The sequence below is a fragment of the Panthera tigris genome, chromosome C1 (assembly GCF_018350195.1).
Source record: "Panthera tigris isolate Pti1 chromosome C1, P.tigris_Pti1_mat1.1, whole genome shotgun sequence".
Taxonomy (NCBI): domain Eukaryota; kingdom Metazoa; phylum Chordata; class Mammalia; order Carnivora; family Felidae; genus Panthera; species Panthera tigris.
In genome coordinates this window covers 149,313,110-149,341,039 of record NC_056667.1, presented here as the reverse complement: position 1 = coordinate 149,341,039, position 27,930 = coordinate 149,313,110, and the positions used below count along the sequence as shown (strand labels likewise).

Sequence of the window (27,930 nt, the reverse complement as noted above, 5' to 3'; positions counted from 1 at the left end):
TCTGTATCAACAAAATCAGAGAAGAGGTAATATTAAGAGAATAGAAACACTTGGCAATTTAATGTTAAATCATAATATGTGATTAAATAAAATGACTAATCTTTTAGAATTTACTACTAGAAATCCTGAATATGAAACAAAATTATTTTATCACAAGCCAGAAAGAACCAAAAAGAAGCACAGTTGACCCTTGAACTATGGGGTTAGAAGTGCCAACCCCCATGTACAAAACCCATGTATAACTTCTGACTCCTCCAAAACTTAATTACTAATAGCCTACTATTGACCAGAAGCCTTACAATAACATAAATAGTTAACACATATTTTGTATGTTATATATATTACATACTGTATTCTTACAATAAAGTTAGCTAGAGAAAAGAAAATGTTATTACAAGAATCACGAGGAAGAGAAAATTACATTTACAATAGTGTACTGTATTTATGGGGAAAAATCCACATATAAGTGGACCCAATCAGTTCAAACTTGTGTTGTTCAAGGATTAACTGTACTCTAATTTTAAACCTAAAAATGAAGATATTTACATAAAGTAGTGAAGACTATTCCAGTTCCAAAGTACTGATTTTGGAATCAGTACTTGGAATGATTGCTTCTTATGTTAAAAAGAAACCTTAAAAATTGAGGGGGTGGGGGTGGAGATGAGAAAAAGGTGAAGGAAAAGGCAGGAAAAGAATGATAAACTTGTGTATGGTTTGGTAAATAACCTGTGACAACCTACTTGTTTGTTGTTTAGATTTGATAACTGGTGTGGGTGAATTAATTTATCCAGAAAAGACTCCTCAGGTGTATTGGTAGGGGGTAAAGGGAGGACTCTCTTATTAAGAAATTTCCACAAAGCATGTAAACTTAAGGTCTTCAGCTTCTTTGGGATTAGGAATACAGCCCTGCTTACTGTTATCTTTGTTACTATTATTGAAGAAAACTACTACGATTGTACTACGCAATACACTGCATCTTCTATCATTCACACCAAATAAATCTCTTGATATAGTTCAAATGAAAATTTTAGGTTTCCAGCATCCTAAGAAAAAATTTTAAAAGGGGCCTTTTAACATGTTAGCTCTGCAAACAAACAACAAAATTGGCAAACAGTTCTCCGACACTGTGAAGCAGGGTTTTATCTAGAATGGGTGTAGCATGTCAATGCTATTTTCCATTGTAGCTATCTGACACAACTTTCTGAAAACAATCATTTATACCTCAAAGGATGTAGAATTAGTGTAGTCAATGGCAGCTCCAACATTTCTCCCAGAAACTCAAGACTTGCTTTTCAATGCCAAGTTACTTTACTTAATAAAGACTATGCAGTTTGTTGAACATCCCAGAGAGTAAATAAACATTAAAGGAGGTAACTTGTAGTTTTCTTTCTATTCTCAAATATTATCCAGGCGGACCCTGCACTGCAGGAAGCTGAAGTTACTGTGACTTCAAATAAGAAAGCAAGGGAACTTTGAACATTATATTTTAGGAGATTTTAAACGTTAAATCATTCAACAAATGAGTTTATTTTGAGGTACTAAAACTTAAAATACTTAACATTATAAACTGTTCCAAGTACTAGTTTGGAAATGCCGAAGTTGTGGAATGAATACTGAAATAAGAGCTTTACACGTCGTACTTTTCATTTACACTTCCACTATGGCGCTGGAGAAGTCATTCAACTAAATCATTACGATAAACCCATTTGAAACAGTTGAAAGATGTTGTGAAATGATTCCTTAAATTGCCTCTTATGTGAATTGGGAGAATTTTGTTTTAGTGTAAATCAATTTAAGTTTCTCATAGATGGGTATCATATTAAAAATATATGCTCCAGGGCCAGCTGAATATGCAATGAGACTTAAGAAGGAAAAAGAAAAAGTGGCTAATATTTTTGTTAGTCAAAAACCAGGTTTATTCTTAATGCACAGATAATGGAAAACATTTTTGTGTTGGTCTGGGATCTGGCAGATATCAGCATCTTAAAGAAAGAAATGTACGCTTTCCCCAATTCTTGCCTTTATAAAATATTTAGCACAAAAGTGAAAGTATTTTATTCCTTTAATAAACTGATTTGAAAAATAAAGAAGTGACTCACAATAACCAAAATATGGATTTAACCTAAGTGTCTGTAAATGGATGAATGCTAAAGAAAATGTAGTGTGTGTGTATGTGTGTGTGTATACATACATATATATATAGTACAGTTGAGTCTTGAACCATATCAGTTTGAACTGTGCAGGCCCACTTCCACGCAGATTTTTTCAACAAATACAGGGCAGTACTGTAAATGTATTTTCCTTACGATTTTCTTAATATTTTCTTTTGTCTAGCTTATTTTATTATAAGAATACAGTATATAATACATATGCAAAATATGTGTTAGTCAACTGATAACAGTAAGGCTTCTGGTCAATAGTAGGCTATTAGTAGCTATGATTTGGGGAAGCCAAAAGTTAGATGTGGATTTTCAACCATGTGGGGAGTCAGTGTCCCTAACTATATCTATATCTATATCTATATCTATATCTATATCTATATCCACACACATACATAATGAATAGATCAACCTTAAAAAAGGAAGGAAATCAGGTCATTTGAGAAAACATGGATGAATCTGGAGGACATCACGCTGCATGACATAAGGCAGGCACAGAAAGACAAATTTGCACGATCTCACTTATATACGGAATCTAAAGAAGCCAAAATCATTAAAGTGGGGAGTAGAATGGTGGTTGCCAGGGTTTCAGGGTGGGGGAAATGGGGGGGATGTTGGTCAAAGAGTAGAAAGTTTCAGTTATGCAGGATAAGTTCTGAAGATCTAATATATAGCATGATGATTATAGTTAATACTATTACATTGTACACTTGAAACTTGCTAATAAAATAAATCTTATATGTATTCATCACAATGGAAAAAAAGATAACCATGTAAAATGATGGATATGTTGGCTTGACTATGGTAATCATTTCATAATGTATATATGTATCAAAGCACCATATATACTAAAAACATATACAATGAAAAATTTTTAAATGTTTACTTATTTTTGAGAGAGAGAGAGAGACAGAGAGAGAGATGGAGTGTGAGCGAGGGAGGGGCAGAGAGAGAGGTAGACACAGAATCTGAACCAGGCTCTAGGCTCCAAGCTGTCAGCACAGAGTCCAATGTGGGCTCGGACCCATGAACTGTGAGATCATGACCTGAACTGAAATTGCATGCTTAACTGACTGAGCCACCCAGACGCCCCTATGCAATTTTTATTTGTCAATTATACCTCCATAAAGCTGGGGGGAAAATGCAATAAAATTTAGACTCAAAATCATTTTTTTTTCTTAAAAATTTTAAGCAACTGAAGTCAGCAGAATTAAATTGTTATGAAACTTTTAAAGATAATACTAAATTCATTAATACAATGTATACTTTCTCATACGGAATTTAAACTTTAAAAGGCTAATATTGAATAAAGGTGGTAAGTTTGCAATGATACATATTTGAACTACAGCAATGACTATCATTCTATTCCAGTGTTCCTATCAAAGATGTCCTCTAAAATTTAGTTAAGATGCAGAAGGAATATTTATTTTTAGGTGGCTCAAGCAACTGTATGTAGCCACTATTGGATTTTGTTTCTGGATGAGGCTTAATAGAATTATTCTTTTATTTTACTTTATTTATTTTTTTAACTTAAAAATGTTATATATATATATATATATATATATATATATATATATATACACACATACACACACACACTTTTTTTTTTTTTTTTGAGAGGGAGAGACAGAGTGTGAGCAGGGGGGGTAGCAAAGAGAGGGAGACACAAAATTTGAAGCAGGCCCCAAGCTCTCAGCACAGAGCCCCACGCCGGGCTCGAAATCACGAACTGTGAGATCATGACCTGAGCTGAAGTCGGATGCTTAACCTACTCAGCCACCCAGGTGCCCCAATAGAATTATGCTTTTAAAATAGAAAAGAGAACTACGCTCTTACTTGGAACAATATAATTCAAGAAATGAGCCAAGGTGAGATAGGATGGATTAGTAAAGGAAACATAAACTGTGGAATAGTTATAAATACTAGCTTGATAAAGTTTTCTACAGAAAAAGGAGAAATAAATGAGCAGCGTAAAAAGAAACTGAAAATAATTTACTTATCACTTAGGTTACTGAAAGTAAGAATGAAATGAAAGGAGAAACTAAGGTTGAGTATTTTCTTACCAGTTTTAGATATATTTAGACAAAGATATTATGGTAAAGTCAAGCACTGAATATGGTCTAAATAGGGAGAAAGTGAGAATAGGGCTAAGACAAAAGAGATTAAGGTGGAAACACGAACAAAAAATTACAAAAAAAGAGATCTGATGAGTGTACAAAAGCAGAGTAAAAGGTAAACAAAAAATACAAGAAAATTGTATTTATGAGTATTTGCGGCCGTGTGAAATCTATAGTTCTCTCACCCTCATTAATATTATTGAAAATCTAGCAAAGCAAGAGGAACACAAATCCTATGAGTCTCATCTGCTTGGCATGGCAGAGTATGCCAGGTAAACCCACTGCCAGTGCAGGAACAATTTCAAGGCAAAATGGGATCCATTCCAGAGTTCTGAAGGAAGCAGCAAGAAAATAAACAATATAAGCATGAAGTTAAATACCCCAATTACTTCCAAGATCTTTATAGGATTCTGGTTTAATATAAATACCCCCAAATCACTATCAATTCTACAGTATTCTTTTAAAAAAGTTAAAATCCTTTACTAGTAGTAACACAACGACTATGGTTTCAATTCTATTATGTTAATTTGAAGCAGAGTGAGATTAATACTTTCCTATCATCTGCCTTTGGAGTCTTCACTGTGTATTAGGTTCCTTCTGCACACATCTTTCTGAATTTCTTGGAGAGCCCGATGCAGGGCTCGATCCCACGAACTGTGAGATCTCGACCTGAGCTGAAATCAAGAGTCCGATGTTTAACTAACTGAGTCACCCAGGCACCCCTGAATTTTTCTTTTTTTTAATTTTTTTAACGTTTTATTTATTTTTGAGACAGGGAGAGACAGAGCATGAACAGGGGAGGGTCAGAGAGAAGGACACACAGAATCCGAAACAGGCTCCAGGCTTTGAGCTGTCAGCACAGAGCCCGACGCGGGGCTCGAACTCACGGACCGCGAGATCATGACCTGAGCCGAAGCCGGCCGCTCAACCAACTGAGCCACCCAGGCGCCCCTGAATTTATTTTCTTAATAGGAAGAAATATTGAATTGTGGGGATGCCTTTTTATGAAAAATAGAAAATGAATACCTTAAATGACCAATTAAAAAAAAATAAGATAACCCATTCCCCTCACCCCTTCTCCAAACACTACATGTAAAACAAACTGATTTGGGAAAACCCTCTTCATTAGCCACAAATTTAATGTTACAGCATTGTCATGGTAAACAGAAAATACCTTCATGAAAGTAGCTGTTACTTAAGCAACTTGTATATATTAATTATTTAACTTAATCCACATAATCTTGTAAATTAGGTACTTTAATTTTAAAGTTTGCTGTAGCAATAAGGCTTTGGAGAGGTAAATGATTTGCCTACAGTTCGGTACGTGGGGTAGCTGTAGTTGGAACCCTTATCACTGTATGATCTTAACTTCTCCAGTTGAGAGAGGACTTGGCTGCCAGAGAAGTTCAGTAGTGGGTATCTAGCATGGTGAGGTAGATATAGAATGGTGACATTTACACACTGTACCAATGCAAACTAATTTTAAGCTTCTAAAACTTGTCATACAACAAATACATTTTTCACTGAGTAGTGATAAGCCAAGTTTTGATGTTTAAATTTTGCCTGGGAAAAAACCTTTGGTATGGCTTTTGTGTGTGTGTGTGTGTGTGTGTGTGTGTGTGTGTGTGTGCTCAAGAATGTCCAAATAGAAATTTACATTTAAAAATAACCCAGATAGATTTACCCAAGTTCTGTCAAACCAGTTCACTTGCTGACAGAAGTAATCTGGCAATAGTTTTTCTTAACCAAAACTTCACAGTTCCAATATTTCTCAAACTTACTATCAGAAGTTAGCCATTTGACAAACAATGACAATGAGGTATCTTCTTGTTAATTCTATCCTCTCAAAACCTGAACTCTCTTCCTGACTTCTCATCTCCCAGTAGAGGACTAGGCATAGTTTTAGTAGCTGATTTAAAACCCTTGCCTGATAATTTCACTATCTAGATCTACTCAGAGTTGGTGTGTTCGCCTGAAACTGGGTCACGTTTTACTGACTCTCCACATGTTGAGTAATTTTGGACTGTACCCTGAACACTGAATACGTTGTGGAGACATTATGCTACATGGTGCCAAAAGTGGTGATGATTTTGTTTTTGCAGGCACTTGGTTAGGCTTAGATTCCAAACTGTCACTCCTTTCAAGAAGGGTAGTTCAGATTTCAGATCAGTCCTTTTTAAGCTTTAGCTGCAAACTGCTTTATTTGCCTAGCACATCCATGGGCTCTGGGAACAGCCAGAAACTTGAGCTGAATCTAAACACAGAGCTTACGGTTCTCCTTCCTTCTCTGGCTCTCTCCTCTTTGGGGCTCCTTCCCTCTCCCTGGTGGCTATGCTTCTTCTGAACTCATTCTCTTTCCTGATTCTTCCAGCCTGAAGGATGGTGGGCTTTCTATTGGAATTTCAGTCACTGCAACTATGGCCATTCTCAGGACAAAACTATAGAAAACTGGGAATTTACTCTGAACTGATTACTTGCTCCACATTTTGACTCCTCTCTAAAATATGCAAAGTTCAGTGTCCAGTTTCTCAGGGAGTTGTTCTTGTATATGTTGCTAGAGTTAATACTGTTATTTGTAGAGGGATGGTTAACTACTCATTCTTCTATAACAGAAGCTCCAACTAGCAAACTCAGGGTTTGTTTGTTTTTAATCCCTTCATTCTTCTGAGATTTACCATGGTTTTCCAGAGATGTCTTCATCACTAATCCAATGGCTTCTCTTAAAACTCTCATTTTGTTCACTGCTCATTTGACAGTATTTCACACTACTGACCATATCCTCCTCCTTGAAACATTTTTTGGCTACCAGTATAACATGCTATTTAGGTTTTCTACTTAAAGTTTGATATTTTCATTGGCTTCTCTTCCTAGGCCATAAATGTGGGCATTCTCTAGGGTTCAGACATGGGTACACTGTTCTTCTCTCATTATATACTTTTCTTATCATTCATTCTCATGTCAATTCTATTGAGTATTCATTTCCTACAGTCTGTATTTTCAGGCCTACCCTCTCTCTTGATAACCACTCTCATCTCTTTTGAGCCAATGGATTTTCACTTGTTCTGTTATCTACTGTAGACAGAGTTTTAAAACCTAACCTAATTACCTTTTCCTCAAATATAGTTCCTATTTCTAATCTTCATTTTCCTTTTTTTTTTTTTTTTTTTTAATATAAGGCTGTTCTCCTTAGCATCAAAAATCTTAGGGCAAGATAAAATCTTAAAGAAAGTGAGGTAAGGCTTTCCTGACATAGCAAAATCCAAAACAAAACTGTAGGTCTGACAAAGGGCAATAAAATGCCAAGATCTATTATCTTTCTTATGTCAAAAAAGAATAGACATTTATCAAAAAAGTAGGAAGGAGAGAGTTTTAGATTCAGCTTTTGAAAAAAAGTTATTACCACTTTGTCCTTAGGACAAGAGGCGAAGCAAGAGCTAGGGGTAGGACTTGGGACTCCAAGGCTGCAGCATGGAAAAAGAGGAGGAGAGAATGTTTAAACAGCTACAGCAAGAAGGAAAGCAAGAGTTATCATGGCTATTTGGCCATCCAGCATAAGTTAATTTCAAATGACACTTCTGGGGAATATGGACAAGTCAGTGAGCAACATTATGTGGATGCAATGTGTAGGGAAACACACTGTCCTTAATGTTAAATAGTGAAGAGCAATTAGGGATAGAAAAACTGAGTAAACCCATCCAATATGGCCGTTATGGAATTACTCAGAGGAAAACTGAGTTGGAATACAAAAATCACACCACTGCTGACAAAATGGGAGAGAGAAAATAAAAGACACCCATCTTTGATAGAAAAAAAATTTTTTCAGAGAAAACGCCAGGTTTCATAACATAGCACGTAAGCAGCAGAGTTCAGAGAGTATAACACATTAGGTACAAATGAAAAATTGGGTGAGCCTTCCCTGCCTCTCCCCCACCAAATTCTAGAAATACCTCAAAGGGGACTACAAATCTGGTAAGAAGTTGTTAAAATACAATATTGGGAAAAATGCTAGCTAGAGATTCTGCGGTTAAATGAAGTGAAGTGGTTTTCTTACTGCTAATTTCAGATCCTATAATGCATTCTTATGTCTTTAAAATTCATCAGAAAGAGTACACAGTATGCAGCACTTTACAGGTCTGGGGTTCTGTGGAACACTTCAGGAAATGTACCAGGTACCACACTATCTTTTAACAGATGAGAGTCAAAATTCAGTTTGCTCCAGACTTAATATATTAGGTATAGCTAAGTAACTGGGAGCAGTTTACAGATATCATGACTTAATGTATAAAGATGTAGCTCTCTGGGCTCAGACCTAGTTTGCAGTGACATAGCTAAACACACCAAGGTCGGAATCACCGGTAAATATGGGACACATTATGGTGCCTCCCTTGGGAAAATGGTGAATTAGACTGAAATAAACCAGCATGCCAAATACACGTGCTCCTTCTGTGGCAAAACCAAGATGAAAAGATGAGCTGTGGGGATCTGGCACTGTGGTTCTTACATAAAAACGGTAGCTGGTGGTGTTTGGACCAACATCACTTCTGCCATTACAGGAAAGTCAGCCATCAAAAGACTAAGGAGTTGGAAGACCCGTAGAAGCTCCACCATTTGAAACATTGTTAGCCTATAATAAATGGGTACTTTATGTAACAACAACAACAAAGTATAAAGATGTAAAACAATTAGTTACCTAATAAATGTGAAAATGATGAACAAGCAGTATGACTTCCATACATAAATAAGGGTTCCTGAGGGGATGTTAAGAGTATTCTTAAAGTATGACGTTTTTTCAATAGAAGGAAAAGTAAGTAACTTACTGAGAAAAAGGCAATATTTTTCTAACAGAAAATTATAATCTAGTAAAACAGTGGTTCTCAAAATAAGGTCTAGGATCCCTGGAAGTCCTGAGATTCTTTCAAGGGATCTACCTTTGGGAAAGAAATCTACCTGGGCCCCGAGTGTCCCTACATTTTTGCTGTGTATGCCAAGAATATAAGGCTCTGATTGTTCTTTACCTGGGATATTTCTGAGGACTGTGTTTGCAGAGGGCAAACATGAAAGCTAATGTCTCTCTTGGACAATGAGCATGCTACTTACTGCTTGCTGTAAAATGACCCATCTCCCAAGCTCAGTGTTCCTTACTTTTAATGCAACCCATTACATATGTAGGCATCCATCTGGGTCTTACCACGTTACCCTTCCCTCTTTCCTGGAGGGACCAACACAAATAATAATGCTCTTGCTGCTTATGTGCTGTGTATAACAAAGATTTTTTTCTGATTCAAGAGCCTTGTGTCTTATTACAGCATCTCTGAAGCAGTAACTGGCTAACTTACTAGCTTGTGGGTAGCGTAAAATCAAATCCCTGACCCTGACATATATGGCGTCAACTATTATCACAGTACTATTAGATGTTATTTGTTTTTTTTACTCTTTTGATATTTATATTGATGATGCAAAAGCAATGGTGAGTAAAACTGCTAGTGCCTGAACATATCAAGGCCATGACACAAAACTGGAGTTACCGTTCTCTTTAATGCCACATACTCAGTAAAAAAAAAAAAAAAAAAAAAAAAAAAAAAAAAAAAAAAATCCTTGGGGTCCTGAAATGTCTCCTTGATGAGATAGTAAAAATTATTAATTTTATTAAATTTTGATCCCAAGTTAATAGCTTTTAAATACTGTGTGAGACAAAATAGGAAATACACACAAAGGACTTCTATCTCATACCAAACTACAAGGGTTGTCTTGGGGAAAAGCACTGGTTCAACTGTTTGAGAGTTGCAAGCTGAACTAGTCACTTTTTTAATGGAACACCATTTTCACTTGAAAGAATGACTGACATGCATGCTATGGTTATTCAGACATTCTCAAAAGTAAATGAAGTTAGCCTCTCACTTTATAGAAAACTGACAAGATTTGTTGTCCATGAAAAAAAATTTTAGAAAGTGAAAATGAAAATCTTGGGAACTGTGTACCCCTTATAGTAAGCTTGACAATTGCCCAATACTTAAAAAGACTTTTATGATGAGATCAGTGATGATGTTAAATGTGATTTTTAAATATCATAAGTCAACATTTGCAAGATCTGCATAGCACAGTGAACCAGTATTTTTCAAATGACCGATTTATGATGCTACAAAATCATATAGGTAAAAGACAGATCTAAAGATAGACAAGATAGACCTCTGGCTTTTAATGCAGTAGAAAAGTTTGGGGCGCCTGGGTGGCTCAGTCGGTTGAGCGTCCGACTTCGGGTCAGGTCATGATCTCACAGTCCGTGGGTTCGAGCCCCGCGTCGGGCTCTGTGCTGACCGCTCAGAGCCTGGAGCCTGTTTCAGATTCTGTGTCTCCCTCTCTCTCTGCCCCTCCCCCACTTGCACTCTCTCTCTGTCTCAAAAATAAATAAACATTTAAAAAAAAAAAAAGAAAAGTTCATTGGTTTCAGCTTTTATATTGCAATTGACACTTAAACTACTACTTACTGAATTTTGGTATAGTATCAAAAGAGAACAGCCACAATTTCTAAAAAGGTTATTAAAATATTATTCTCTTTCCTAACTACGTATCTATATGAAGCTAGATTTTCTTCAGATAATTCAACCAAAAAAACCAAAACAATAAAAAAACACAACAAATCACACCAGGTCCAATGCAGAAGCATTTTATAATGTTGAAAAACAAATGTCTTCAAAACGGATTTGAAATTAGGATGACAGATAATAATATGAGAGAAACTAGATTGTTTTGGGGGGCTAGTCCTAACCTACTGAGGCTGAGAGAATAGACTTTCATGCCTGGGTCAAGAGAAATCAGGGCTGAACAGAATATACTAACTCTTGTTTTGTGGGCTCTGGAGAAGAGTAGAGAAAAGAAAAATGGGAAATGCGAGGAAGAGCCTAATAGGGGGAAATGAGGGGAGAAAAACCATACCAGAAATAATCAAATCTGCTTAGAAGCCTGGGAAGAGAATTTAAGAAGTGATATGCCACTTCTCATTTTTTTCTCCCCTTAAAAATTATTTCCAGTATTATAAAAACAAAAACTCTAAAATGATGTATTGAATTAAAAAAGAGACCCAGAACAGGAAAGGGTTAGGATGGATTAATAACTCAGATTTGGAAACAATCAAAACTGCAACAGAAGTTTCAATATATTGAAATATTCAAAATAGTGAAATGTTTGGGATATTAATATATATATTTTTTGTTTCTTAAAATCTGTGATATATTTATTATAACACTTTGGGAAAAAACTCTGAACTTTGATGAATGAGCTGACTCAAGAGGATTTTTCTGCCTTCTAATTATTATTCTACCAGATAATCTATAAACAAAAGCGGTCTCCAAAGAGGAGTAATACAGAAATGTAATACTTTGAAAGAAGGTATATTCAATCCAGTCTCTAGAAACAACTTAGGGGAAATAGGACATTTGCTGTGACTGAGAAGAGGTGCTCACATACATTTCTCCAATACTACATAAGCCTCAGCTTAGGCTGGCATGTGCCATTGTATAGAGGGTACATCCCTATTTTTATCTAATAAAAGATGATAAAAAGAGAAGCTTGAGCATTAAAATATAGTCATTTTTTTAACAAAGTTGAGTAATGAACATTAAGTGAATTTATTTCAAGTTCCTCTCTTAGAAAAGGTAGTGTTTAGACAATGTAACCAAATTTGACTTTTCCCACAGAAATCACTTGATGGTTACATATCTTGACTAATGGTCTAATTTCTAACTTTCATTCAAATGATGAAAAAATATTTATCATATACCTGTATATGACAGTCTATTTTTTCCCAATAAATATGTATATTTTAAATCAGTTTGGTACATGATACAGATTGGTTTTACAGTTTTTAATGGACTAAAATAAACATTTCTAAATATAGTAGTGTCTGCTTATGTAACAAATATCTGTAAAGTAAAATAAGATATTTGAATAGAACTACATCCACATGAACAAATAAGAGAAGAAAAAGCTGAAAAGGTTCCTATATACCTTCTGGATTAAAAAAACACAAATTATTAATGGTTGAAGATAGTAAACTACTAAAGGAAGGGGGAAACAGTATGCAAGTTCTATTGTAAGAACTCTTTGTGCAAAACTTAACTGGTTTCATATTATGGTTTTGTTGTTAGAGCAGTATTCAAAATTACAGATGAAAGGCTTTATCAGCTACACTTTCACAAAAACTGCTATATGCATTGACAGAAACGTGTGGCAAGGTATTCATAATACGACAGTCTATTATAAAGCTTTTATAATGCTTATAAAACCAGGTACTTGGACAATATATGGCAAGTTGGCCAACAAACATAGTTGAAAAGACCTGCAATAGAAAAAAGGAGAAGCTGGGGCACCTGGGTGGCTCAGTTGATTAAGCATCTGACTCCTGATCTCAGCTCAGGTCACGATCTCACGGGTTTGTGAGATCAAGCCTTGCATCTCTGCGCTGACAGCATGGAGCCTGCTTGGGATTCTCTCCCTCTTTTGTCCCTCCCCCGCACTTGTGCAAGCTTGTGTGTGCACTCTCTCTCAAAATAAATAAACATTAAAAAAAAAAGGGAGAAACTATAGGGGGCCTAAACTCAGATATAGATCCCTAAGTGGGAGCTGCATCTGAAATCCATAGTATATGACAAATGAACACTGCAAGGATGGGGATACCATCTAAGACCTAGACTTGTGAGGCCAGTTTTATAAGTTACAAAAGTTCAGAAAGTAAAGCAGCATTAAAGTTCATACACTGTCTGTTGAAACTGTCATGCATAACAACTGGAGGAACACACCAATGCCTCTCAAGGACCATCCACAGAATAAGGTAACAAAATAGTAGGGAGCATTCTGTCTTCTGAAGCCATGATTATGTCATTTTAAAAGGGTTATAGTAGGGGCACCTACTATAGTCAGGTAAGTGTCTGACTCTTGATTTGGGCTCAGGTCATGATCTCACAGTTTGTGAATTCGAGCCCCATGTTGGACTCTGCGCTGACAGCATGGGACCTGCTTGGGATTCTCTGTCTCCCTGTCTCTCTCTGTCCCTCCTCTCTTTGTGTGTGCTCTCTCTCAAAATAAATAAATAAACTTAAAAAAAAAAAAGCTTATAGTAAATGAAATTGATCTTTCAAAATCGTCAGTTTTACCTTTCAGTTATGTATGTATGCATGTATGTATGTATGTAATCCTGCACCCAGTGTGGGGCATGAACTCATGACCCTAAGATCAAAAGTTACACACTTTACTGACTAAGCCACCCAGGCACCCAGGTTCAGTTTACATAATGTTCTCCAAAGTGGTCTTGAATAATCTGAGCTCGTATCTAGAAATTATTCTTTTCCCATTAAAATCTTGCAGAAAATTAGGTTTTCATACCTATGCACACAGTACCAAAACATAGGCACATAAGAATATGTTTTCTTTTCTCTCCTTGAACTAAATGTTGATCCCTGCTCAAGCCTACCTTTTAGCTCACTGGGAATTTTATTTTTAAATTAAGGTCCTATATGTTTTATCTGTACCATAAAATTATAATTATCATTTCATTTTATCATATAATTAAGACTTCACATTGACTTACAATGTTTGCTAATTGCTTTGGGGTCCAAATCTTTGTTTCTCCAATCAGACTACATGGCTCCTTAAAGTTAGAGACGGATCATGTCTCATTCTTTTTTTGTACTCCTGTCAATGACTAGCAAGACTAGGCAAATAGGAGTTCAACAAATACTTCTTGTCTAAGTGATTGACAAGTGAATTTTTAGACATCAGCTTTCTTCAAACATGTCAGAGCCTCTATATTCACTAGAATTACCAGGTACAGCACATCTTATTTCCTTAATGTTAGCACTGATGGCAGCTCCACGGCTACATCACTGTTTTACTCTTCAAAACCCACAAAATCTTTGCTGCTCCTTGATGCTACCATCTATCTACCGATCTAATCACAAGAATGGCGACATGAGGGATGGGCCAACTGTCTAACTGGCATCTTTCCGTAATAACTGCATTCTTTGTATTTTTACACTTTTGCTTAAAGCATGTAACTCAGATGAAAAAAGACGTATAAAGAACAAATGAGAAATACATACATAAAATCAGAAACAAAGCAGAAAATCAGCTCTTTGGACACATGATCTCTATGTTAAAAAACAGAAGTTCAAATAAACTCGTATTACACTTTGTATCCTGGATCCTAGACTCTGAAATGACCTTACAATATTCAGTAACGTTGATTTTGGTTATTAAATCAAAACTTTAAGCCAGCATCGACAATATTTCTTTGTTCTTCCAGTGGCTGGCAGTGTCAGGTACATAGCAGTTCAGTCACTGGACGAGTGAGCAAAGAAAATTTACCAGTATCACCAAATTCTTCTATGTATTCAATATCATCACTCCTTATACATTTTCTTGCATCCCAACATTTTATCTAGACTCTTGTATAACTTCCAAAAAAAATACTGTAGGATAGAAAGATGAGGGCAAACAATTTTTGTCAAACCCTGGACACCTAGAACAGTATTCAGTTTGGCAACTGAAGTGCTTCTCAGAAGCAGTATTATAAAAATCTCTTATTTCCAAGATCTTAAAAATGATCCAGGATATTACAATCCTAGTTTTTAAAAAAGTGAATTAAACAATGCCAATTTATATCTACATTAAGAAACACAATTTGTTATTTAAATAACTGCTCTCATGACATATGCTACTGTGTCTGACAATGGTGTTCTATAAACAAGAGATAGTTTTGTCAAGAATAAGTGTGTGCATTTTTGTGTTGATTTTCTACATATAAATATTTTCAATTTTCAAAACTGGTTATAAAAAAAGAAAACGTAACAACAGGCAATAGTTTCTTGGTTGTCTAAAACACTGCTCAGCTGTTCTCTGGAAAGTCTACATTCACGTCAGAGTTTTTGAAATTGTTTTTTTTTTAATTTTTTTTTTAACATTTATTTATTGAGAGACAAAGAGAGACAGAGCATGAGCATGGGAGGGGCAGAGAGAGGATGAGACACTGAATCTGAAGCAGGCTCCAGGCTCTGAGCGGTCAGCACAGAGCCCGACGTGGGGCTCAAATCCACAAACTGCGAGATCATGACCTGAGCCAAAGTCGGACGCTTAACCGACTGAGCCACTCAGGCGCCCCAGAATTTTTCAAATTGTTAAGATAAGAAGCTATGATATTTGTTTCTTCTGAGATTAACACTGATAGGATTCAGGAAGCTGAATTTACTATTAAATTCTGCCAAGGTCCTTGACTTTTCATTAGTATTTATCATATAAATCAAATACTACACACCACAACCTGATCTATGGTACCCTCTCTGTATGTCACAATCTACCATCCCGGGATGCTTTTAAAATACATGTACAAAATCTCTGGTACTCCTCCTTTCAAGAAGAGGAGCGTATTTCCTTGCCTCTGAAGCACTTTGTGACTTATTTCTAATGAGCAGAATAAAGTGGAAGTAAAGGTATGTGATTTTTAGAAACTAGGTCATGTAAAGCACTGTGGCTTTTTGTTGCTCTCTTCTCTTGGATCTCTTACTCTCTTACTTTGAGGAAATTATCGGCCAGGTTGTGAGAAAAGGCCATGGAGATGTCTCCTGCCAACAGTCATTTGAGTGAGCCATCTTGGATGTGGATCCTCCAACCACGCCAAGCCTTCAGATGACTGAAGCCCTTGCCCACATCCTAACTTCAGTCAAATAAGATCTTGAACCAGAACTACCCAGCTAAGTCACTTCCAAATTTCTGACCCACAGAAACTGAAATAATAAATATTTGTTGTTTTAAGTTGTTAAGTTCGGGCATAAAATTCGGGGTACTTTGTTGTATGATAGATAACGCAATGACCCCTTTGCCAAGACCGTATCTCCTCAAGAAAGACTGTGCAAACTATGGTGGTATATGAGAAGTGAAATTCAGGTTTTCCACTAAACTGAGTACTTTTTCTCTAATGTCTCTAAACTAAAGCAGAGTATTAAGGGTCACCCAATTATACAAGCTCTGCTGTCGTGACTTCCTTATGTCCTTTTAGAAGTCGAAGAATTCTTGCATGTTCTTTGTGGAGGAGTACCATGAACAGAGGCCGATCTACAAATTTCATGTTTCTCAAATAAAATTTTCTAAAAGGGCTTTTTTCCCCTCAAATACCCTTTTCCTCTGCTTTTTGTTTCATTTTCCAGGGCAGCCTGGCATTATGGCATTATTTCCTCAAAGTAAGAAAGTAAGAGATCCAAGAGAAGAGAGCAACAAGAAAGCCACATCATTTGCCATAATGCCATAATGTCATTTGTTGCTGTCAAATATCCTAACCAAATCCTGAACAAAATAAATAGTCAAAAGAAAACAAATCCTCAAACAACTCACCAAACAGAAGGAGGAAAGGACTGTGAGCGGTTAGCAGTAGCTTCCTTGTGTTATTGGTTCAAAGCATTTCTATTAGCTTATTCTTTACAGAGGCTAGGCCAACTGATTGGGAACGTGATTTCTAGAAATTGTTTAGTTTTTAAAAAGACTAATTACATAAAATTATATTGGAAACAGAAAAAAAGTGAATTGTACCATTCTCTTAGCCATTTGTACATGCTGCCTTTCAGTTTCTACACGTACATGCACACTTTTACAAAGCTGCAACTGACAACCAATATGCAATTTTTCATTTTGGAAAAACCCTGATACATCCAAAATCAAAATTCTTTAGGAAAGGATTTCACTTGTATTAACTAAAACTGAATTGAGTTTCAACTGCTTAATTGGCCAGTATTTTTCTAAATAAGGCCTATTTTTTTTTTTTACAATATACAGCCAGCTCTCAAATATTCAATAAATCCAATTCCTTCCTTCTTTTGGAATATATTTCTTCCTTTTAATCTGTTGCATATTTAGTGCTCATTTAGCACTTTGACTCTAGATAATGATGAGAAACCGGAAATATAAGAGTTAATTTTATTTTTATTAAATAGTTACAGTATAAGAAGACTGAGTTGATGAGCTATTCCAAGTATTAAATATGTAGCTGTCACATAAATGTTTCCCCTATTAGTAAAGATCATTAAGAGAACTCACTAGATTTATATTTCTCACTTTATTTTTTCCTCTATTGTCTGTTTACAAATAAAGTTACAATTGTGCAACATTATTAATTCTTTGGAAATAAGCCATCTCTGACATAATTTCTATTACTTACACTTAATGTAAGCCAGATATCCAGATAGTATATATTTTATAGACAAAAGACATCTTATAAAAATAAAACGAATGTAATTTAAAAAATAATTCAGAGGAAGGTTCCCACTGAACACTTACTGAATGAAAAATAAACCCTAAACCTTTCATAAACAATGACAAATTACCCAAATATAAAATAAATGAAATTACTAACATATCTAAGAGCCTTTTACACCATCCTGTTTGTTCTAACCAAGATTAATATTTTCAAAAATGCCTTCTGTATATTTTGAACTAGAGATATTTTATTATCTTCAAAGAAATGTTATAACTGGAATATATGTAGGAATTTTGATTAAAAATTGATGGTAAATAATCACATTTCAAAGTCTTCAAAACAAGGGGCACCTGGGTGGCTCAGTTGGTTAAGCAACCAACTTCGGCTCAGGTCATGATCTTGTAGTTCCTGAGTTCAAGCCCTGCACAAGGCTCTGTGCTGGCAGCTCAGAGCCTGGAGCCTGCTTCAGATGCTGTGTCTCCCTTTCTCTCTGCCCCTTCCCTGCTCACACTGTCTCTCTCTCTCAAAAATAAATACTAAAAAAAATTTTTTTAAGTAAAAGAAAGAAGTCCCCAAAACATGAAAATGGAATGTAAATACTGTTTACTTAAGCACTAAGTTTATGTGCTGCCATTTCACAGTAATTCAATTATTTTATAATGCACTATAATAGACCCAATCATAAAATTGTATTTCAGAAGTCAGAATCACTGTTTCTGAATTTTGTCTTTTGCAAAATAAACTGAAACATATTCCAGTGCCAGAGTTTCTTGTGTTTATCAGCATTTTTAGATAAATGGAAATTGGAGTGAGGGTGAAGAGACCTGAATGATTCAAATAAAAAAACAAGATTGATTTTTAAAAAAATGAAAGGGGAGATACATTAGAGAACTTCTCATTCTATTTTTTATATATATATTTTATATAATTTTATAAATTATATAAATTTTATAAATTTTTATATATAGAAAAGTATTTAAACTGGGTTTCTCATATTTCATGTTAAATAAAAACAAATTACAACAGTCTTAGTTATGGGATCGATAAATGAATAACCTTGGCACACAAAGCTAAAATCTTCTACCATATTTAGAAGAAAAGAAATAAATATAGCATTCTTGACTTAATTGGTCTTGTGGATGTTAAGAGTCCTCATTAGTTAGGAAATCTTATTTTATTGAAAAGCTATTTCATCCTTCTAAAACCTAACTCATTAAAAAATTCCTTTTTAAACACACATTTCAAGGATTCATAAAAACATGGAAAATAATACACATCTATGTATCTAGTACCTTGACTTAACAAGTGTTAACATTTCACTTCAGTAGTTTTCTTTAAAAAAAGAAAAGTTATAGATACAACTGATCTTTCATTTTATTCCCTTCCCAGAATCAGAGACTCTTCTCTCCCCAACTATGGAGGTGATCATTTTTCCAAGAAAGTTGTGGAACGTTCTTGTCCATGTTTTTATACTTTTACTACATACTTGTGTTTTTAGAAACAGTGTCATAATATTTTATATCTGAAAAAATTTACATAAGTCATTCCCATTTTATCATTTTGTAATTTCCACTTTTTGTTCAATACTGTTTCTGAAATCTAGGCATACGAATATATAAATGTTTGGTTTTTAGAACAAAATTTTAGAAAAATTTTAATTTTTCTAAAGTGTTTCCTGTAAAGGTGTACTGTTCTGCCACTGATGGATGTTTAATTTGTTTCTAACCAACATCCTTATACATGTCTCCTTGCAGAGATATGGAACGTTCCTTCTTATATTGTTTCAGTGAAGACTTTTGCCGAACTGGTTAGGTAGATTTTTTAAAAAATTAAGCACAGGAAATTGAAGAACAAACTAGAATGTTATTTTCTAATCCAGAATCATCTGTGCCTTACTACCTACCTTAGTTAAATGTTTTATTTCTTTGTGATATAGAAAAGAGGATACTAGGAAACATGAACCCTAAGCCTTTATTTTACCTGGAAATAGTGCTTCTATTTGAAATATGTAAGTCATTCGTTTGTGTACATCTACAATTTGTTTAGAATTCCAGTGGTGGATCTACCGCAGGAGAACAAAACAAAGAAGCACATGTGTTATGTGTCAGCATTTGAATGTTGCTTTTTGAAGCAATGGTAGGAGTGAAAAAAATCTCCTCCACCTTCTCCCTTGCTCTCGCCCACCCAAATTCTATAGAATACTGACTGAATAATTCAGTAAGTCTGTGGAATCCAATTTCTCATTTCTTATTTTCTTAAAAAAATTTTTTTTTCAATGTTTATTTTTGACAGAGAGAGAGAGAGACCAAGCACAAGTGGGAGAGGGGCAGAGAGAGAAGGAGACATAAAATCTAATAATGAAAGCAGGCTCCCAGCTCTGAGCTGTCAGCACAGAGCCCGATGTGGGGTCTGAACCCACGAACCACGAGATCATGACCCGCGCCAAAGTTGGGCGCTCAACAGACTGAGCCACCCAGGCATCCCATCACTTCTTATTTTCTTTAGGGAATAAACCAGCAGTGCAGTCTACCTTTAATTCTTTTTCTCTTGGTATTCCTGATTTTACTTTATCATGTGGCTGATCAAGAGTCAAATTATTCTTTCTTGCTTCACTGTCTTCAAGCAGAGGAACATAGCCAAAACTGTTATCTGCAAGACAAAAACCTCTTGGATATAAGTAGGATATCCCTGTTTTTGGTACCAGCTGAAAAAATAAAAAAAAATCAGAAACCCTAATTTTAAAGAAATTTTAAACTATGAGTTTCAGGAATTCTTAAGATAAAAATTACCTTGACAACTTAAATTTGCCCATTTAGATTTTTTCCATTCCCACAAAACTCCTACACTCCCCAAATCAGTGGTATAAAAACTATGTAGAATCTAGAAAACTAGAAGCTCTTTGAGGCCTACCATCAACAAGCAGGATTTTCAGGTATGCACTTCTTGTTTAAGACAATCATTTGCATAACTACTCCATACTTATTATAGGAAAATTAGAAAATGCAGACATACCAAAAATAAATAAATAAATAAAAGCTGCTCACAACCTTTATGACCTGTGAATTATTCCTGTCAAAATTTTAGTTTATATTTTATCACAGTTTTTCTTTTCCAATACATATAAATTCATACAAGAATCTTTTTTGTTGCTTTGTTCTTTCCTATATATAATGAACATGTCTCATGTTAGTAAGTTAACATCTATTATCATCGCTTTTTCTACACAGCTGATGATTATATGAAAGACTATAATTTAACTGTTGAACATTTCATTATATCTAATGTTTCATTATTAGAAGTTATACTGTGATAAGCATCCTTACATATGTATCTTTGAGTATTTGAACACACATTTTCTTATGGCATATGGTTAGGACTTGAATTTTTTGTTTAAAAGGCACAGACATTTAAGAAAGCTTTCACTACTTACTGGCAAATTGCCCTCTAAGAAGTTTTATCAACACAGAGTTCTACAAGAATGTTCATTTTCCCACACTCTGGCAAGTACTCATTTCATAAATGAAAACATGTAACTGCACCGCAATCATTAAAATATCAGAACTACTGAGAAACAATGGAGAAATAAAATAGAAACACTTGATTTCCATCTTTCTGTTCTTCAAGAGGTTTAAGAAATACATAAAAAATAAATATGAAGATACCTTGACTGGAATTCACAAGAAGTAACTGTGATTTCAGCTTGTCAATAATAGTTTGTTGAAGTGACAGCTGTTCCTGTTGCTCACGTATTCTCTGCTCATAGTTCTCAGTCTGTGGACATAAAAACCATTCAGCCTTGTATTTACTGACAGATGTGTGTACATACATCTACTGTCCATTAAGAATTACATATAGATATGGTTTGCCCTATTGCCATTTCCCAGGTAGTGAGCATGTTATTTGTGAGCCAAAAACTGGATCCAACGATACAGTAATAATCATTATAAACATCACTGACTTAAAACACTGTAAAATTTAAAAAGTCACTTTAATTAGAGAAATTTCAGTTAATAGTTCAACTCTTGGTCTTTCAGTTAGGATAAAAATTGTAATTTAGGATTCAGTTCTTAATGGCAGCAACGAAAAAAGCATGAATGACAAAATGGATTCATTCTATCATTCTATGCCACTGTATAAAAATACCTGTAACTTAAAAAATGTTAACATTTCACGTCTCTTAAGTAAAAACACTTCTGAATTTATACTTAGGGTATAAAATCACAAAGAAAGTAGCTCTGACTAAAACCCTATGAAAATTAAAGGAATGAGTACAAATTACAAAATTATACTGACCAAAAGCTTATTTTCTCAGATTAAGTTTTAAGAAGCAAGAGAATATGTGCTTAATCCTTACTGGATATCTTAAATATCATAATTTCCCTTATATTTTTAATCCATTCATCTTGCTATTTTATTGCAGTGGCTGTGAAAATTATGCAATGAAAAAAGACAGCAGTTTGCATTAGAGAATATAGATGTTAACAAACCTTCAAGCAAATTTGAAAATGCTACATTACAATTACCAAATTAGTACAAAGTCTTAAAAAATTATCACCAACAAATAACAGAGAATTCTTTATCAATTTTTATCACTGGTGCAACAATAAATGACTAAATTGTAAATTCCCTGAATATAAAAGAAGGTCCTAATAATCTTGGAATGTCCTTCAGTACATACTAAGTATTAGATTTTGAATTTTTTTTTAATTCAGAGTTCAAAATTAATGAAATTATTCTTTTCAGAGACCAGTAAGCTTAAAGTTCTTTATAAATTATATAGCGGTTCCTAGATTCCCAAAATATATTAGCTTAGGAAATTAAAGCAAAATACCACATTTTGCCAAACAAAAGGTGAAATTTTATAAGTAATACACTTCAAAGAAGAGTAACTGACAGAGCTGATAAGTAACTTAGGTGGTTCATTTTCTTTGCATGTTGCCTGAGGGTAGTGTTATAGGACTTGATACTCCCATTAAACTTTGCAAAGTAACATATACATAGGAGATATTTAGTACATGCTTGTTGAAAAAAAAAAATAATGGAAATAAAGAATCCAAGTTAAAAAAAAAAAAGGAATCCAAACTTTATTATTGCAAATAGAAGAATGTATCTTGTTAATCCATATGGATCACATATCCTACGATTATGAGTCTCAGAACTAAACCTTAAATACCAAAATCCAGTCTAGGGCCATGCCTCTCAGGACAAGACATCTCTTTCCTAGATAAATTTATGCCCAAGTCCCTAGAAAGAGCGAGTTGGCTGACTGAAAGGAAGATTTAAATGTCTATAGCAAATTCTGTAATACCTAAATTTACCTGGGCTGCACAGAGCTACCAGGCTGAGGAATCAGCAAACATGCTGATGTTACTTCCTCACTATCTACTTCTGTGTATTTACGGCTTTTTCCAAAGAACTCAAAGCTCTTCATAAATACTAACCAATAATTGCCCATTCTTTCATCACTATGTTTTGATAGGTAAAAATATTCTATTATCCAGACACTAAGTAACCAGTATAAAAAACTTAGCAAGTTAGAGATAGGCCCAGAATGAGTGTGTAAGTGATTCAAACTTCAGCCTATTCTCTTTCTACTATATATTTTTTCCCCACCTGCATGGAAAACCAAAGGACTCGTATTTTCTTTTGGAACCAAGTCAGAAGGTTCTGCCAGGTAATATTCATCTTTTATCTCTGGCTTAAAAACATACTTTAGCATACCTGCATATAAAATATTATAATAAACGAATAATGCTGAAAATGTAGTCACTGGATGGGAAAAATCAACAACTTTTTCAAGTTAAAGTTTTGAACTATTTCTTAAACCACTTAATAAAGTACTTTATAAACTCAAGCAAATTCTGTAATAAATTAAAAACTGATATTCTGGAAATACAGCAGGGGAAAAGAAGAGCAATGGCCCTTGTTCTCTTACTGCTTTTTCCACATACTTAAAGCAATTATAGTATTCTAGTCTCATTATCTATACTTCTGATTTCACTTTAGACTATGACCTCTTCAAGAGCAGAGACTATTTTCTTCTGGTATCTCTAGAGTATAGCAGAGTGGCACATTTTGAGATGCTAAGTATTAGTTGAATAAATAGACTTTAAGTTGTTAATTAAGTTGTTAATTATCAGAGAAATAGACTTCAGAAATAACTTAAGAAGTTACCTGAAAGAATGGAGAAAGGCTTTGCTTATACTTTATAAGGGAAACAGGAAAAATAGGAGACAGGTCACTAGGTGAATAAGAGAAAAGGAAATTAAGTTTGAGAAAATGGGTGCAAAAGATAGGCAATGTCTGAAGATCTTTTCTTTCTCTTTTTTTGGGGGGGGGCGGGGGGAGAAAAAGGGAAGCTTTTACCATCAGAAAAAAAGGTACCATTTCAAGAAAAGAAAATACATACTCAGAAAATAGTATAAAGATTTTGACCACAAGGCTACAAGATGGAGAGTCCACAAGAAGATACTGATTCAAATTCAGAAATAACCAGTAGAATTCAGTTTATTTGTTATATTTGGAAACTGAAACAGGAAGGTTTCTTTCCTTTTTATTAAATGCTTTTTGTTCACTGAACAGATCTGAATAAACTTATAACCTGAAAAGTCCTTTTAAAAGGTCAGATAATTGTTGCACTGTCACAGTATTTTTTAAAAAACAACACAATTACAAACCAAGTACATTCCAGCCCGATCAAAGATCCCACAAAACAGAAAAATCACTAACAACCACATTGAAAATGTACAACAGCAATGTCTTGTCAACACGTCTGTACAGAGCACAGACATGACAGCTAAAACAGACAGAAGAGAAGATGCTTTTGACAGCCAGTGTGTGTGAATGATTCTTTGAGTCAGATGGCAGCAACAAGTTACCAACTAGGAGATCTGCATGACAACTAACCATCCATCTGTATCAAACACCATCTGGCCAAGATGACTCTGGCTTCTGTGTATTTGACACTCCTTCCAATTCCAAAGACTAGCAAAACAAGTGGTCTACCAGTATCTGAAGAGGTAAACAGGTACTTAGGTATTTGTGCCATAATGCACTCTGTATTCTTTCTTAGTGTTCAAAAGCAAAGCTGAAAACAATGCTGATCAAGTATGGTATACATTTTAAATTTATTAAAAATGGTTGTCCATACATGCCTTCCTTGATTATCATAAACAAAGCAAAAAGATTATCTTTAGAACTGTCCCTTTATCCAGGGAAATTTCAATCTACCTTTAAAGCTAAGGCAGCATATTCTCTATAATTTTGGATATACAGCTGCTCAAGTTTTCATGTGTTTTATAAATATTAAAAGAGTTCTATAAATTGTTTTTTTCCCTATTGCTGACACTGAAAATTCTCATTTTTAAAATATTTTTCAAAGCACTTATTTCCTAGATGAGGGAAAAAAGTTCAAGTACCCTTACGTCATTGATGATACTTGCTAAAGGTCAAACATTATCTCTTTTCATCCTTAAAAACTAATCTCAATATTCTGAAAAATACCACTGTTTTCCTCCAGGTATAAGAAGAAGAGGAATTTAATAAATTGAATGGATTAAAACAAAAAAGAATCTCAATGTAAAAATCTTTCAGACTGTTCCAAGATTAACAAAGAGAACAAAAGCTTTGTAGAACGCTACCACAAATGTTCTCAATACGGAAGCTCCACAGTTCTTGAAGGAAGACAATTAAATAATAACTGTCTCAATACACAGCACTTTGAACACAAACTGTTTTATCTTGAAACTCTGGGTAAACTAAACATCAACTTCAAGTTAAAAAAAAAAAAAGATTGTATAGGATTAGCAACTCAGAGATCCTGATTTATACAGCCTATTCTTCAACCATTCTCTGCTATATTTTCTTATTATAACTAGGTTATAAACCCTGCCCTCCCCCATCCTCCTGGCATCAAGTCTTACCTAGACCTGCAATTTGACAGAACAAATTATCAATGTGAATATCTACTACTCAGTGCTGCCACCAATTTCTCAGCATGCCAAATGGTAAACTATGACAAGCTATTTTTATTTTGCAATCTTGTGTTTTGGTTCTGATTACTTATTAGCCTTTTTGAGGTTTGGTTTCTCTCTTCCTGAAATGAAAATGGTATTTACTTGAAGGACTGAAGGAAATGACATGTATAAATTATGTGGTACATACTAAGCTCTTTGCAAATGTTAGTTCCTTTCTTTTAATAATGAGCAAGGTATCTACATAATACCTGTTACCATAGCATGTAGCTCTATTACCCCTGAACATGGACAATTTGTCACCAGACTTACCACACAACTTCCCCATGCTCTAAGCCAGTTTTCTCAGTCTTTCTTCTAGTTCATTGTAACCCAGGATTCAGAAGTTTCTTTTTGAGAAAGCAGTATGGTACCTCCATTGAATCAAAAACATTCTGTCAAGCAAAAAAACTAAGAGCCCTGGTTGTTCAAAGTTTACAAAGGAAAAAATAGTCAAAAATGATTACGGAACCATTAATGGCTGTTAAAAATTACAAAAGTGGCACATTTGTTGAGAAAATGCACAAAACAAAATGTCTACTATCATTACCACCACAAAACCCCACATGTACAAGGTAAAGAGTAAGTCTTTCCCTTTACTATGCCTTTCATTCCTCCTCAGAGGTAACTACTGATGCTTTGGTCTATATCCTTTGGGAACTTCCGTGCACATGTATATGTATTCTACTTCTTAAAAACTGTGAACTGTTCCACAATCAAAATTTTCAACAATACACGATCATCATATGATCATTTCACCGAATACTTACTATGCACCAAAATCAGAGACCTTTGTTTCATTTTAGCTGTTAAACTGACTAATCTTCTGAGGCAGTTATTTCCTACATTTTACAGGTGAGAAAACTGAAGCACAAAGAGGTACAAAAAAACCTGGCCAAAGTTTCTTAGTAGGCAGTGGAGCTGGGATTTTAATCCAGGTTTTGCATGACCACCAAAGCCCAAGACCCTAAATAACCACCATGGCAGATCACGTGAGTATATTTAGCAAGGTATATTCTAGTATATTGTGCTAGTATATTCTAGCAAGGTCCTCTTTTTGCTATATAGGCTCCCCTTAAGCAATATCATCCCAAGTGGCAGGTTATACTCCAGACTCTCAAATATCTCCTTCTAGCCCAGACTTCTCTGGGATTTCTAGGTCTCTCTTCTAGATCTATGTCGCCAAGTGCTGCCGGGAAAGCATTTTAAATTTTACATATTCAAAATTGACGATCTTTTCCCTCCAACATCTCCTTCTCCCTCCTACCACCCCAGCCCCTGGGAAAATCAGGTCCTTTGCATTCCTTCTTTCAGTACAGGGCACCACTATCCATCTGGAAAGCTATAACCATCCTTGACATCTACTTGTTCTATAGCCAATCCATTACCAAGTGTCAATTTTAATACTGAATTATCTCTCAAATTTGTCCACTTTTTTATCTTCAATGTAGCCATCACCATTCAAGCCATCACATCCTTAATAGACTACTGCAATAGCCTTACTGCTCTCCCTAAGTGTAGCAGCCAATCCACTGTCTAAACTGCAGCCATTATGTATTTTGCAAAATGCAAATATAATCATAATACCCACTGGGTTCTCTCACCCTTCCCTCATAAATGTCTTAAATGGTTTCCTAATGTTTTCAAAATAAAGAATCAAAAATCCTCAACATGGCCTCTAAAGAGCCTACATAGTTTTGTCCCTGATTCTTATTGCACTTTTCTCTTATACTTTCAATTCTTCAGGCCAATGAGTCATTGTAACACAGTTTGTTTACTTGGAAAGTACCTCAAACCTGTCCTTTCAAAAATCACTTCATAAATATTATCTTCTCTGATCTCCTAGATTAGGTCAACTCCCTAACAGATGTTCTAACAACAGTTTACTTTTCTTCCTAATACTTACCAGAGTTTGAAATTTCACATTTATTTAAAAATAATTTTTTAAATGTTTAGTTATTTTCGAGAGAGAGAGAGAGAGAGAGAAGGGGGAGGGCAGAGAGAGAGAGAGGGAGACACAGAATGTGATGCAGGCTCCAGGCTCTGAGCTGTTGGCACAGACCCCGAGGCAGGGCTCGAACCCACAAACCGCAGTATCATGACCTGACTGAAGTCGGCTGCTTAGCCAACTGAGCCACCCAGGCACCACGAAAATTCACATTTATGAGATTATTTGACTAGTCTATTCTTTACTAGATGTGCCACCATTCCACGAAGCAGACAGCGTGTATGCTTATCATGGTGGACCCAGTACTTAGAACAGTTCCTGACACAATATACTGAGTAGGTGCTCACAATATCTTTGAATGGGTATCATAATTTAAACATTCCTAATTATTAACATAACTTCTTGAACTTCTACCTTAGCATGCCTGTCTAAAAGTTTTGACAGAACGTATTTCTGG

The 27,930-nt window shown here is 35.0% G+C and overlaps 1 protein-coding gene and 1 pseudogene across 9 annotated transcripts in view; one reads left to right on the top strand and one right to left on the bottom strand.

Moving 5' to 3' along the window:
* The window catches only part of TANK (TRAF family member associated NFKB activator), a 94,089-nt gene that overhangs the window by 12,616 nt on the left and 53,543 nt on the right, over positions 1-27,930 (bottom strand). For 8 of the 9 annotated variants that reach the window (XM_007078457.3, XM_007078456.3, XM_042994562.1 and 5 more), the window contains 2 exons: positions 21,176-21,284; positions 20,044-20,162 (listed from right to left, as the gene is read on the bottom strand). In XM_007078457.3, the coding sequence (XP_007078519.1) occupies positions 20,044-20,162; positions 21,176-21,284 (228 nt within the window). Of the gene's footprint in view, positions 1-3,909; positions 4,951-20,043; positions 20,163-21,175; positions 21,285-27,930 lie in introns of those variants that run through there. The other variant, XM_042994565.1, reaches the window with a different exon arrangement.
* LOC122241259 lies at positions 8,348-9,851 on the top strand (annotated as a pseudogene).